Source organism: Camponotus floridanus, unplaced genomic scaffold (assembly GCF_003227725.1).
Source record: "Camponotus floridanus strain SB8 unplaced genomic scaffold, Cflo_v7.5 scaffold78, whole genome shotgun sequence".
NCBI classification, from domain to species: domain Eukaryota; kingdom Metazoa; phylum Arthropoda; class Insecta; order Hymenoptera; family Formicidae; genus Camponotus; species Camponotus floridanus.
Window position 1 is genome coordinate 860,852 of NW_020229847.1, and position 12,177 is coordinate 873,028.

General features: G+C 31.0%; 7 protein-coding genes across 7 annotated transcripts; 3 read left to right on the forward strand and 4 right to left on the reverse strand.

The window, feature by feature from the left end:
* Positions 1 to 111: 111 nt before the first annotated feature.
* Positions 112 to 770, reverse strand: LOC105256264 (histone H2A). The gene has a single exon (XM_011266037.3). The coding sequence runs from the start codon at positions 708 to 710 to the stop codon at positions 336 to 338; it is 375 nt and encodes a 124-aa protein (XP_011264339.1). The 5' UTR covers positions 711 to 770; the 3' UTR covers positions 112 to 335.
* Positions 771 to 2,378: 1,608 nt separating this feature from the next.
* Positions 2,379 to 2,993, reverse strand: LOC105256265 (histone H3). The gene has a single exon (XM_011266038.2). It carries the CDS (start codon positions 2,955 to 2,957, stop codon positions 2,547 to 2,549), a length of 411 nt encoding a protein of 136 aa, XP_011264340.1. The 5' UTR covers positions 2,958 to 2,993; the 3' UTR covers positions 2,379 to 2,546.
* A 177-nt stretch (positions 2,994 to 3,170) lies between these two features.
* On the forward strand, positions 3,171 to 3,900 carry LOC105256266 (histone H4). Its single transcript, XM_011266039.3, has one exon. The coding sequence runs from the start codon at positions 3,243 to 3,245 to the stop codon at positions 3,552 to 3,554; it is 312 nt and encodes a 103-aa protein (XP_011264341.1). The 5' UTR covers positions 3,171 to 3,242; the 3' UTR covers positions 3,555 to 3,900.
* An 860-nt stretch (positions 3,901 to 4,760) lies between these two features.
* LOC105256267 (histone H2B) lies at positions 4,761 to 5,351 on the reverse strand. Its single transcript, XM_011266040.3, has one exon. The coding sequence runs from the start codon at positions 5,294 to 5,296 to the stop codon at positions 4,925 to 4,927; it is 372 nt and encodes a 123-aa protein (XP_011264342.1). The 5' UTR covers positions 5,297 to 5,351; the 3' UTR covers positions 4,761 to 4,924.
* Positions 5,352 to 6,803: 1,452 nt separating this feature from the next.
* On the reverse strand, positions 6,804 to 7,606 carry LOC105256268 (histone H2A). Its single transcript, XM_011266041.2, has one exon. The coding sequence runs from the start codon at positions 7,564 to 7,566 to the stop codon at positions 7,192 to 7,194; it is 375 nt and encodes a 124-aa protein (XP_011264343.1). The 5' UTR covers positions 7,567 to 7,606; the 3' UTR covers positions 6,804 to 7,191.
* Positions 7,607 to 7,789: 183 nt separating this feature from the next.
* Positions 7,790 to 8,313, forward strand: LOC105256269 (histone H2B). The gene has a single exon (XM_011266043.3). The coding sequence runs from the start codon at positions 7,842 to 7,844 to the stop codon at positions 8,211 to 8,213; it is 372 nt and encodes a 123-aa protein (XP_011264345.1). The 5' UTR covers positions 7,790 to 7,841; the 3' UTR covers positions 8,214 to 8,313.
* Positions 8,314 to 9,195: 882 nt separating this feature from the next.
* On the forward strand, positions 9,196 to 11,391 carry LOC105256272 (glycerate kinase). Its single transcript, XM_011266048.2, has 2 exons — positions 9,196 to 9,299; positions 9,380 to 11,391. The coding sequence occupies exons 1-2, from the start codon at positions 9,259 to 9,261 to the stop codon at positions 11,370 to 11,372; spliced, it is 2,034 nt and encodes a 677-aa protein (XP_011264350.1). The 5' UTR covers positions 9,196 to 9,258; the 3' UTR covers positions 11,373 to 11,391.
* Positions 11,392 to 12,177: the final 786 nt, after the last annotated feature.

The window sequence follows — 12,177 nt, forward strand, 5'->3', positions numbered from 1 at the left end:
TAAAATAATTTATGAAAACTCATATACAAGTTTCATACACAGTATAATCTCTCAATTTGTAAATTTATTTAAATTTATTAAAATTCGAAAACTTGAATTTCTTTAGACATATTTATTAAATATCGTTTTTTTATCAAAAGTTTACGAAGCCTATTCCACGATACTTGTTTAACTTTGGAAAATTAAAATCACAAAGCGTAAATTCTTTCATAAACTCGAAGCGACCGAGATCATACCATTGTATAAATATTTTGGGGCCCTGAAAAGGGCCATTTGTAATAATCTGTGGATCCGTGGCTAACCGTAAGTTGTTGTCTCACATCGCCGATTTATAATTACGCTTTCTTTTCCGTCTTCTTCGGCAACAGCACTGCCTGAATGTTTGGCAAAACACCTCCCTGCGCAATAGTGACGCCTGATAGTAATTTATTCAGTTCTTCGTCATTACGGATAGCGAGTTGCAAGTGTCTCGGGATAATTCTCGTTTTCTTGTTGTCGCGGGCCGCGTTCCCAGCTAATTCCAATACTTCAGCGGCGAGGTATTCCATCACGGCGGCCAAATACACCGGTGCACCGGCACCGACGCGTTCGGCGTAATTTCCCTTTCTCAACAATCGATGAATACGACCCACGGGAAACTGCAGCCCAGCTCGATTAGAACGGCTCTTCGCTTTGCCCTTTATTTTGCCACCTTTGCCACGTCCAGACATCTTAACGACTTTATTACGTTGAGGGACTCGATACGTACAGTACGACGGTCAAGCGCAATTTGTGCCGGCCTCGCTAAGCAGCAGGTATTTATAGGCAGTCGCGGTAGTAGCAGTCGACCAATAGCGTGCGAGCAAAGCTACCATTGGTCGGACTTTTATGACTCACCGTACATTTTCAAAATACTATGTTGGAGAAACGTTATCGTTTAATTTTCACATTTTTCTTGTTTAATAAAATATAAATAACAATGATTTTTGTCAATAATTTTGTGTTATGTTTATAAATAATAGCGATGAGAATGTTATATTACACTATTTTGATTACATTAGTCAATTACATTTATATATTTATTTTATAAGTTAATTGTATTATACATATATAGCACAGTTGTATTTATTATAATTATACAATAATTTCTAACAAAAATTAAATTCTCACAAATTGATGTGACATGTTAAGACTACTGTGCCACGATAATTACAAGATTATATTTGAAAATTTTTATAAATGTATTAAAAACGTATTTTAATAAAATTTTTTTATCTAATTAAAATCCACTTCAAATTATTGTTTCTTTTCGTTTTGATGTGCATATCAATATATAATCCAAACTATCATAACTTACTCTATTGCTAGAAATAATGTTCAAATTCTTTTCTTTTCAATGCTACAAGTTGTATTCAAAATTTCAACATTTGTTTGTGTGTCGATGTAACATATAAAAGTAAATATAAACGATATAGATTTCGACTTGTATGTGAAAGAAACATATTAAATCTTACACAACTTCAACATTATAATTTACACTTTAATCTATTTTTATATGAATAGATGATAAAGTATCTTTTTTTATATTTGTCAAATTTATATTTAGAAAAGCGAAAGATTTGAGCAATAAAATCTTAAATCTTTTATAAAATCTATTTGATAATTATTGTTGTATTCCTCTATGTTAAAGTAAATTCATCTATTTAGAAAAACGAAAATAAAATGTACCTTTTAGAGCATCTTGTTTAAAAACATTAAATACATTTATAAATATTTATTTTAATTTAAAATAAGGAACTTATATATAAATTCAATAATATAAAGTCTTGTGTCTTCATTAATTTGTATATCTTTGTTCGTTATATTTTTAAATAAAGATATTTCTTTTTTCTTTTTAAAAACAATATTCAATATATACTTATTTAAATTATTAGTTCAATAAGTTAAGCATTTTTACTAGTTAAAAATTTTAATAAAATGTTTCTTAAATATCATCTACTTTAATTTCATCATGTATAATAAAATCCTAAGAATATATTAGTTCGAAATCATATACATTGAATATTGATAAAACAAATTCAATAAAATAAATTTGTATACTATTAAATAAAATACACTATATACTTTACATGAAATATAAATATAAAATTTCTAATCAAATAGGTAATTATTTGGATATACGAATCTATAATATACTACATAAATTAACAATTTTATAAATATTTCAAAAATTACATGTATTTACATTTTCAAATAGTTCATTATATGAAAAAAAATTTTTTCTACATCATATAACTATAAATTTAGATTAAATTTAAGATGATTCGTTGTAATAATTTCCGTAACTGAAAAAACGTATTTTCACTTTATAGAATAATAAACAAATGATTAGTGTAGGTACATTATTCTGAAGATTATAAATCCATCACATCTAAAACGATTTAAATTAAGAATAAAGTATTAATATATTTAGCTCTAAGTTCATTATATTAATAGTGCATTGCTAACAGGATGTTCTTTCGAAAAAAATTGTTGGCCCTGAAAAGGGCCGATTGTTTATAATTTGTTCAAGCTCGCTCGCCACGAATGCGACGTGCCAATTGGATATCTTTAGGCATGATGGTGACTCGTTTAGCATGAATAGCGCACAAGTTGGTATCTTCGAACAATCCTACGAGATATGCTTCGCTAGCCTCTTGGAGTGCCATTACGGCAGAACTTTGGAAACGTAAATCAGTCTTAAAGTCTTGAGCGATCTCGCGAACGAGTCGCTGGAACGGCAATTTACGTATCAACAATTCCGTACTTTTTTGATAACGACGGATTTCACGAAGGGCCACAGTACCAGGCCTATAACGATGAGGCTTCTTCACGCCACCGGTAGCTGGAGCGCTCTTCCTCGCCGCTTTAGTAGCGAGCTGTTTGCGAGGAGCTTTTCCTCCTGTCGATTTGCGAGCGGTCTGCTTCGTACGCGCCATTGTAATCAACGTAAAACGTCAAGGTATCCTCGAAGTGTTTCGTCAGATTTAGAACGTTCTATTGCCATCGTTGCCGTTATATACCACTTGGACCATCGCACAAGGCGCTGATTGGTTGATATTACGAGAGTGGGGGGACAGGTGATGCGGCGATCCTATTGGTGGACGTCGTTAGGGTGGGGATTGTCGTGAAACCACGGAATAAAACCGCGGTTTTCGTTAAGCCGAGCAAAATTCACCCAGCTCTTCTCAGAGTGATAGTACGACGCTTCTAAGCAAATCACGATGACTGGTCGCGGTAAAGGAGGAAAGGGATTGGGAAAAGGAGGAGCGAAGAGACATCGCAAAGTACTTCGCGATAACATCCAAGGCATTACCAAGCCGGCCATTCGTCGTCTCGCACGTCGTGGCGGCGTCAAGCGTATTTCTGGATTGATTTACGAAGAGACGCGTGGTGTACTGAAAGTATTCCTCGAGAATGTTATTCGTGACGCGGTTACTTATACCGAGCATGCTAAGAGGAAGACTGTGACTGCTATGGACGTCGTCTACGCCTTGAAGCGTCAAGGAAGAACTCTATACGGCTTCGGCGGTTAAACGCAATCAATTGCTACAATATACAAACGGCCCTTTTCAGGGCCATAAATAATCCAACATTGGAATTTTCTTACAATAGCAATTATTATTAACATTTAATTTAAAAGGTTGTATAAAATTCGTATTATAGATAGTAACATTTTAGAAATTTAATATCTCTTATCTCTATTTGTCAGTAACAATTTCGATATTAGAATGAACTGTATTAACGTACATTTACAAAAATAAATTTTTAAAGATGAAATGTGAAAAAAATTAGTTTTTTGAGAGGTAAGAAAGTTTCTCTAAAGTTTTAAGAGACTTATTCGGAAATAATAAATGCACGAATAAGATATAAAAATTAAACGTATTCGTATATATGTGTGTACATTAAAGTATGATAAATTTATTTTCTTACATATATCTCTGACACTCAAATCAATCATGTTCCTACGAAATCTTTCTGTATGCCTAAACTATTCAAAATTTACTTATATATGTACACATATGTGTATTCTTTTCAGTTTTATTATTTCTTATAACTGCTAACTGTAAAAACGAAAAAGTCCTAATCTCATAAAGAATAGTTTTGAAAAGATCTAAGTTATTTTATGTCACATATACTTTAATATGATACGATGTATAATTAGCAAGAAGCCCGCAAGCAATTAAGAAGTATAAAATTCTAACTTTTAAAATGACAATAAAATTAAAAGAAAATTATATATCATGTATTGTTTACATATATATACTCTAATAATCTATATATAAGATTAAATTCCGATCTATCTAGTTATTATTTTCTAATATTTACTTAATTAGTGATAATAAAATGGCCCTTTCATTTTCTATTGCTTTACGCTAAAGCGTTGTATAAATTTAAAATATTAAATTACTCTCGAATTACTCATGATGTAATTTTATAACGTATTCTTGTAATAAGTGATTTTGAAAAAAGTTTGTTTCAGAAGAGAAATATTGTATAAATCGTTAACTAACTTATCAATATTCAATGGAATAAAAAGTCAAAAATCTAATATAAAGTGTATAAGAGATGTTTTAGGATTTTAGGATAGAATATAATTTTTTTGTGAACTTGACATAATATAAACCGATGAAATTAAACGTTCAAGGTACGAAAAATAAATAACAAAGGTATACAAAATTTGTCTTGTGGATATAAATGTCAATTCATCAGTGTGAAAATTATATGATTCGTTTCTATAATATAATTTATTTTATCAATGTACTTAATCCACGAGAAATAAAAGTTAATGAGTCGAAATATTCGCATAAAATACTGCAAGCAAAACGGAAAACTTCCACGTTTTAGACATATGTTGGCCCTGAAAAGGGCCGATGTAGGATGCAATGTATTTTTCAATGTCGCTTTACTTGGAGCTGGTGTATTTAGTTACTGCCTTGGTTCCCTCACTGACTGCGTGTTTAGCCAATTCTCCGGGTAAAAGAAGCCTTACTGCAGTTTGTATCTCACGAGAAGTGATCGTCGATCGTTTGTTATAGTGCGCCAATCTTGATGCTTCGGCAGCGATTCTCTCAAATACATCATTGACAAAACTGTTCATGATGCTCATGGCTTTGCTGGAGATTCCCGTATCAGGGTGCACTTGCTTCAAAACCTTGTAGATATAAATGGCGTAGCTTTCCTTCCTCTTCTTCCTCTTCTTCTTATCCGTCTTACTGATGTTCTTCTGGGCCTTGCCCGCCTTCTTTACGGCTTTACCACTCGCTTTAGGAGGCATGATGAAAGCAGTAGCGACGAAACTCTGAACGTACGAGATGCGTGTCGAACGAAGTCCGGACGTCAATTGATCGTGGTCGGCCAGACGCGTCCCTTTTATAGGAATCGGAGGGAGCGACGCTCCGCCAATCGCATCGCAGTTGCCAGCCCAGCTTATGTAGCGCTACAGTAACAGCTGTCACACGCTTTCTACGTTGAATCGGAGCGAGCTATGGAACTCATTGCGAACAAACAAAATTATACCATGATGGTTTATAACAATAAGATGAATCTGATGATTTAATAGTTATTCTCAATAGTACGTTAAAAATATATTTTAAGTGTTAGAATTTCACGTGAAATTAGAGATTTTCGAGCTATTGGTGTTGACGAATTTAATGAAATAATTAAGTTGGACGTATTTTTTTATAAAATAGACATGTAAAATAGACATGTTTTAAGCATGCCTTTAAGATAGATTAACATATTTCCCAATAAGATTCTATATGTAAATATATGTTTAAGAAGAGATGATATTTTTATAAAATGTATATACATATTTTTATAAATCGTATATACACAATCTTGAATATTTTTATTGTAATGCTGATATTTTTCTGTAAAATATTATATATAAGATTTCAAAATATTAAAATATCTACATTCCAAAAATTATACGAATAGCACAGAATAACTGTGTATCTTTGCAGTATAGCTGCAATAATCGAAGAAATATTTTTCCGTGATGTGCTATATCTAGATGATTTTATATAATCTTATTATTAGTCATGTCCAGCATTAAATAATTGTTTATATATAATTGTGAGCACAATAATATAACATACAAAACATAAATGAAGATGTGAGCTATGTTAGAGAAACTAAGAAATATTTATGTTTATATATTATATTCTATAAATTATTTTCTACTTCTATTTTGTATTTTTCATTTATTTATTCATTTATTTTAAGAGACTAGATTTAAGATTTATTTTATTTTTACATTATCTTAGCAAAAACTTTATAATTGCCAATATTTTTATAATAGGATTAAAATCGTATATTTAGAGAATAAATAATTACATAATATCACGTAACAATCTTTATATCTCATCTTTTTTAGCATTAAAAATAATTTAATAATTCACTTTATTATCTTAACATATGTAATAAATCGTTAACCAATTGTAGAGTTTAAAAAGACTAGCAAACAAAAAAGTACATGATATTATTTTGAGTGATATTCAATAAGATGAAGTTTAATATTAAAATATCTACTTAAATTTATAACAAGCTAAATGTTTGAAATAAATCGTGTATAAAGACGATGTAATTATTACTGCATTTACGTTAGTTAAAGCTATAGTTTAACTAACTTGTTTTATCTTTTTATTCATTCTTAAAAAGACAAAAGATAAATAAATATAAAAGTTTAGAAATTTGATACATAGATAAAATTCTAAAGTGAAAAAGTATTAAAATTACTATCGATAAAAAGTATATAAAATTATAACGAATCACTATATCAATCGTCTAAAATATTTTCGCCATGCATCACTATGGAAATATTGTGATTCATCGATAAGTTATTTTCCTAGTTTGATGTTAATTTGTAATAAGATTGTGCATTTTAAATTCAATATAATAAATATTTCATCATAAAGCAATTACTTAAAATTGTGTAATTGTGTAATGTCTTGTAAACGTATTTTATACAATGAGAATTGCCTCATGTCAATTGTTAGCGTACTTAAAGTATGTTAGAGAACTTTATTATATTATCAACTTTGTAAAAAGTGTTATTAACTATAACATTAACTATGTTAAATTTATTGCGATGCAAAGATTTATTCCAGTCATAAGATTTTGTGGCCCTGAAAAGGGCCATTTGATGATGATATCGAATGATGATTATGATTATGCTTTCTTTTCGGTTTTCTTGGGCAGCAGTACAGCCTGGATGTTCGGCAAAACACCACCTTGGGCGATGGTTACACCAGACAACAGTTTGTTCAACTCCTCGTCATTACGGATGGCAAGTTGCAAATGACGAGGGATGATTCTCGTCTTCTTGTTGTCGCGAGCCGCGTTGCCTGCCAACTCCAATACTTCAGCGGCAAGATATTCCATTACCGCGGCCAGGTAAACCGGAGCACCGGCACCAACGCGCTCGGCGTAATTTCCTTTCCTCAGCAAACGATGAATACGACCCACGGGAAATTGCAATCCCGCTCTGTTGGAGCGCGACTTTGCCTTTCCCTTGACTTTGCCGCCCTTTCCACGACCAGACATTTTGCTAATTCAGCGAATACAGAGACCTCGACTTCACGAAAAGCAGAAGAATTGTGACGGACGGTCGATTCGTGCTGTCCTTTTATACTCCATCGGAAGAGCGCACCGCCACCTATCAGAGCGCGCGGTGGCCATTCCGCATTCTGATTGGTGCGTTGTAGCCCTCTTGCGTACGTATATATACAATAACTAGAGGTAGGCTTCATCACATTTTTCCCGTGGACATCGAGGACGCTGTATCATAGCTTGATCTGACAAGTCTCGATTTTACGAGAATGCCTCCTAAAGCGAGTGGTAAGGCTGTAAAGAAGGCTGGTAAGGCCCAGAAGAATATCAGCAAGACCGACAAGAAAAAGAAGAGGAAGAGGAAGGAAAGTTATGCTATTTACATCTACAAAGTACTGAAGCAAGTACACCCGGACACGGGAATTTCCAGCAAAGCCATGAGCATCATGAACAGCTTTGTAAACGATGTATTTGAAAGAATCGCCGCGGAAGCGTCGAGATTGGCGCATTACAACAAGCGCTCGACCATTACTTCCCGCGAGATACAAACTGCTGTAAGGCTCTTGTTGCCAGGTGAATTGGCCAAGCACGCAGTCAGTGAAGGCACCAAGGCAGTCACCAAATACACCAGCTCCAAATAAATTGCCAATTGCCTTGAGTATATAAACGGCCCTTTTCAGGGCCAAAAAATGTTTCCAACGTTGATTCCCCTAGGTTTTGCATCAAATTATGCTATATAATACACACATTTATTAAAATTGTACAAAAAATTTACTGCTACAATGCTATAAAGATTGATATATATATTTATATCAATTTTGAAATCAAATACGATTCAAATCTAAATGTATTTGTTGAAAATTCAGACAGAAAAATTTTATTTATTACCTAAGAATTTAAATTTAATCGAGTTGCATTTTATGTGGGTTTATATATTATGTTTTATAATATTGTTATATAAATATGTTCAAGAATATTTGCGTAAAGATTGTCGGAATGTTTTAGCGTAAAAAAAAAAGATTTTGACTATTAACTTTTCACATTAATGGTGACGTTAATACATATATTCTTCTATAATAATATAGAATACAATAATTCCATGGAATGTTCTTGAAAAATTTTCAAATGTATTTATAAATAGCATATACAACGGTTGATATGTATTACACACTATATGGATCTATTTTTAAAATCAAATAAATTTTTATTTTATATGTTTTTGAATATCATAGTTATAATTATTAAGCATGCTCTTCTCATTTTTAATTTAAATAATATAGCTCTTCCAAAAAGTACTTTTCTAAAAGTATTGATCACAAATATATAAATCAATATTTATTTGACAGAAACATAAAATAAAATTATGATTCTAAAATTAAACAAATAGCTACAGAGTATAAATTTTATTCGTAAATTAAATAATGTTAAAATACAAATAAACGTTTTTATACAAATATGATTAAGTTTGACTTTCTCGTTATTATTTCAAAATATTTTAAAGCGATAAATAAACACGCATATGTATAATTTTGCGTATTTACAAAATTTGAAATAAAAATTTAAAATATTAATCTCAATGACGCACGATATATACAGCGTAAAAATTGTATCGTAAAATGATATTGCAGTGTTATCATAGAAAATTATCTTCCACATTTCGACCGATGTATTCAATAATCGATTATAATGCGACAAAGAATAATATTCCACAAATTTGTTTTACGCAGGCAGGTGTCTCGATTTTCATTATTGCAATCGAACTTTTCAATCGTGTTTAGTTTATTATATTTTTTTTTCAACTTTTCAGTTATTCTATTATTTCCCATCCTAACCTACTAAAAATTGTCAAGTGTACAAGTTCAAATCGCAGCATGGCTACAAATGCAAAATTTTTGGCAGAGTCTAAATCTGATTTGAGTGATATCTTTCGTTCTGCCGTGAAAGCAGTATCACCGAACGAGATTATCAAGAGGAGAGTGAAACTTCGAAATAATACTTTGTACGTTGATGACAAGAGTTTTTTGCTTCGAGAGAATGTTTATCTAGTTGGATTCGGTAAAGCAGTTATGGGAATGGCAGTAGAACTCGAGAAAATACTCGGTAATGTCTTGAAAAAAGGTATTGTCAGTATTCCATCAAAGGATGCTATGTGGACTTTCAAAGATAAATCTAGCTTTCCCAAGTTACACAATAGCGTGATAGATTATCGTGAGGGTAGTATCAATAATCAACCTGACAGCAGATCATTGGATACTACTCATAATATTATAGATCTGGTTGAGAACTTGACAGAAGCAGATACTCTAATAGTATTGGTATCAGGTGGAGGCTCCGCTTTGCTATATATGCCAAGGCCTGTTCTTGATCAAGAAGACAAGTTGGAACTTTGTAAAAAGCTTCAAAATGCTGGTGCTGATATCACAGAGCTTAATACCATAAGGAAAAAGTTGTCTCTTGTAAAAGGTGGTGGTTTGGCACGAATAGCATATCCTGCATCCATTATTACGCTAATATTATCCGATATTGTTGGTGATCCTGTGGACTTAATTGCTAGTGGTCCTACTGTTTATAGCACGAAAGCACCAGACACTGTAATTTCTATATTAAAAAAGTATAATTTATATCAGTCATTAGAAGGTAATCTGAGGACAGTTCTAACATCCAAAGAGACATTCAATGACAAATCACTGTTGAGTCCAGCTAAACAATTTAAACATGTGACAAATATAATTTTGGGAAATAATACAATGGCTCTTGAAACTGCCAGTTTGGAAGCATCGCGCAAGAAATTGACTCCAATAATATTAAGGAATGATATTACAGGAAATGTACAGGATGTTAGTTTAGCATATGTTCATATAACAAGTTTAATATGTCTTGTTTTATTAAAAGAATTAGAGAAAAAAGAATTTTATGAAAGAATACAGACCATGCCAATACTTTCATTATATGTTGATAAGATAGATGAAATTTTTCATAAGATCACTAACAATGTCGGTGGTATAGTTTTAATTGGAGGAGGAGAGCCTACGGTTGTAGTAACTGGTCAAGGAAAAGGCGGAAGAAATCAAGAATTAGCTTTACGTTTCTCGTTAGATTGGCTAGCAAAAATTAAAAGTTATCCGCGACTCGCCGAATACGATGTAATAATGCTTAGCGCAGGAACCGATGGTCAAGATGGACCTACTGATGCAGCAGGTGCATTTGGTTATCCTTCCATTGCACCTATAATGCATGATGTTTATGCAAAAATTAAGTCTATGACTACTAAAAAGTTTACACAAACTTTATCTGAACAGGAAATAAAAGAAATATCAGATAAGAAATCTAGTAACACAACAGAAGAGTCTGTTTCTGCTCAAGAACATATTGATCCCTTGGTTTTGACAACAATGGAAGTAGAACGTATGTTACCTGAAAATACCTTAAAAGAAAATGATACATACAATTTTTACTCGCGTTTCAAAAAGGGTACAGATTTAATCAAGACAGGAATCACTGGAACCAATGTTATGGATTTACATTTTATTTATATTAAACGACGTTCGTGCAGATGTGAAATTGATTTCTCTGACAAATCAACATATGAAGAAGATATTTTAGACACACATGATTTACATATTGATGCATTGACCATCGAAAAGTACAAGGCTACATATGGTTCATTAAAATTGGATAAAGACGAATTTTTACAATTTCCATTTTCAACTATCGAAGAAAAAAAACCACTTCTTAATGTAAAGATCATTGATGAAAATTTTAAAGATCCATGTTGCAATATAAAACGTAAACTCGATTAAGCAAAAAAAAATTTATAAAGAAATGTGATATAAATTTATAAAGAATATGATTACATTCTATATTATTACATTATTACGTTATTAACTGTATTGCATAAAATAACATTTCAACAATATCTTTCTAGAAAGAATAAATTTACATTTTGATGTAAATACAAAAATTTTTTAACTATACGTAGGATACTTCAATTATATTTGTACGTTACAAAGGCACTGTTTAAAAATAAATCTTTTAAATTATAATATTTTTTACATTACATATTAATCGTAATTGAAGAAATGAAATAATATATCTTTTACATTTACATACACATCAATACATACATTTCACACATACATACAGATACATCTATATATCTATGTACACAGAACATTGATGTATATATTATATATATTTTATATTTGTTGATCTTTTGTATATATGTATATTTTTCTCACTTATATAAAAAAGAAATATAAAACTAATATTTCGTAAAAGTATATCTAATTACAAAATAACAGTTATATGGTCAGACAATACAGCTTTGGTTTTAAAAATTTTTGCTCTACAAATCTATTTCTACTTTATAGATATAACATCTTGTTCTTTTGCAATTATTTTAGTACTGATCTTATTTTATAAAATAATTATAAAAAAATTATATGGAAAAGATTTTTAGATTTCTTGAAAAAAATTGTTCCAAGACAATACAAATGAAAGGATATAAAAATTGCCAACTTTATATATATATATATATATATATATATATATATATATATATATATATTATGTTTACATTATTTAATTTAAATAATTTAATTAAAC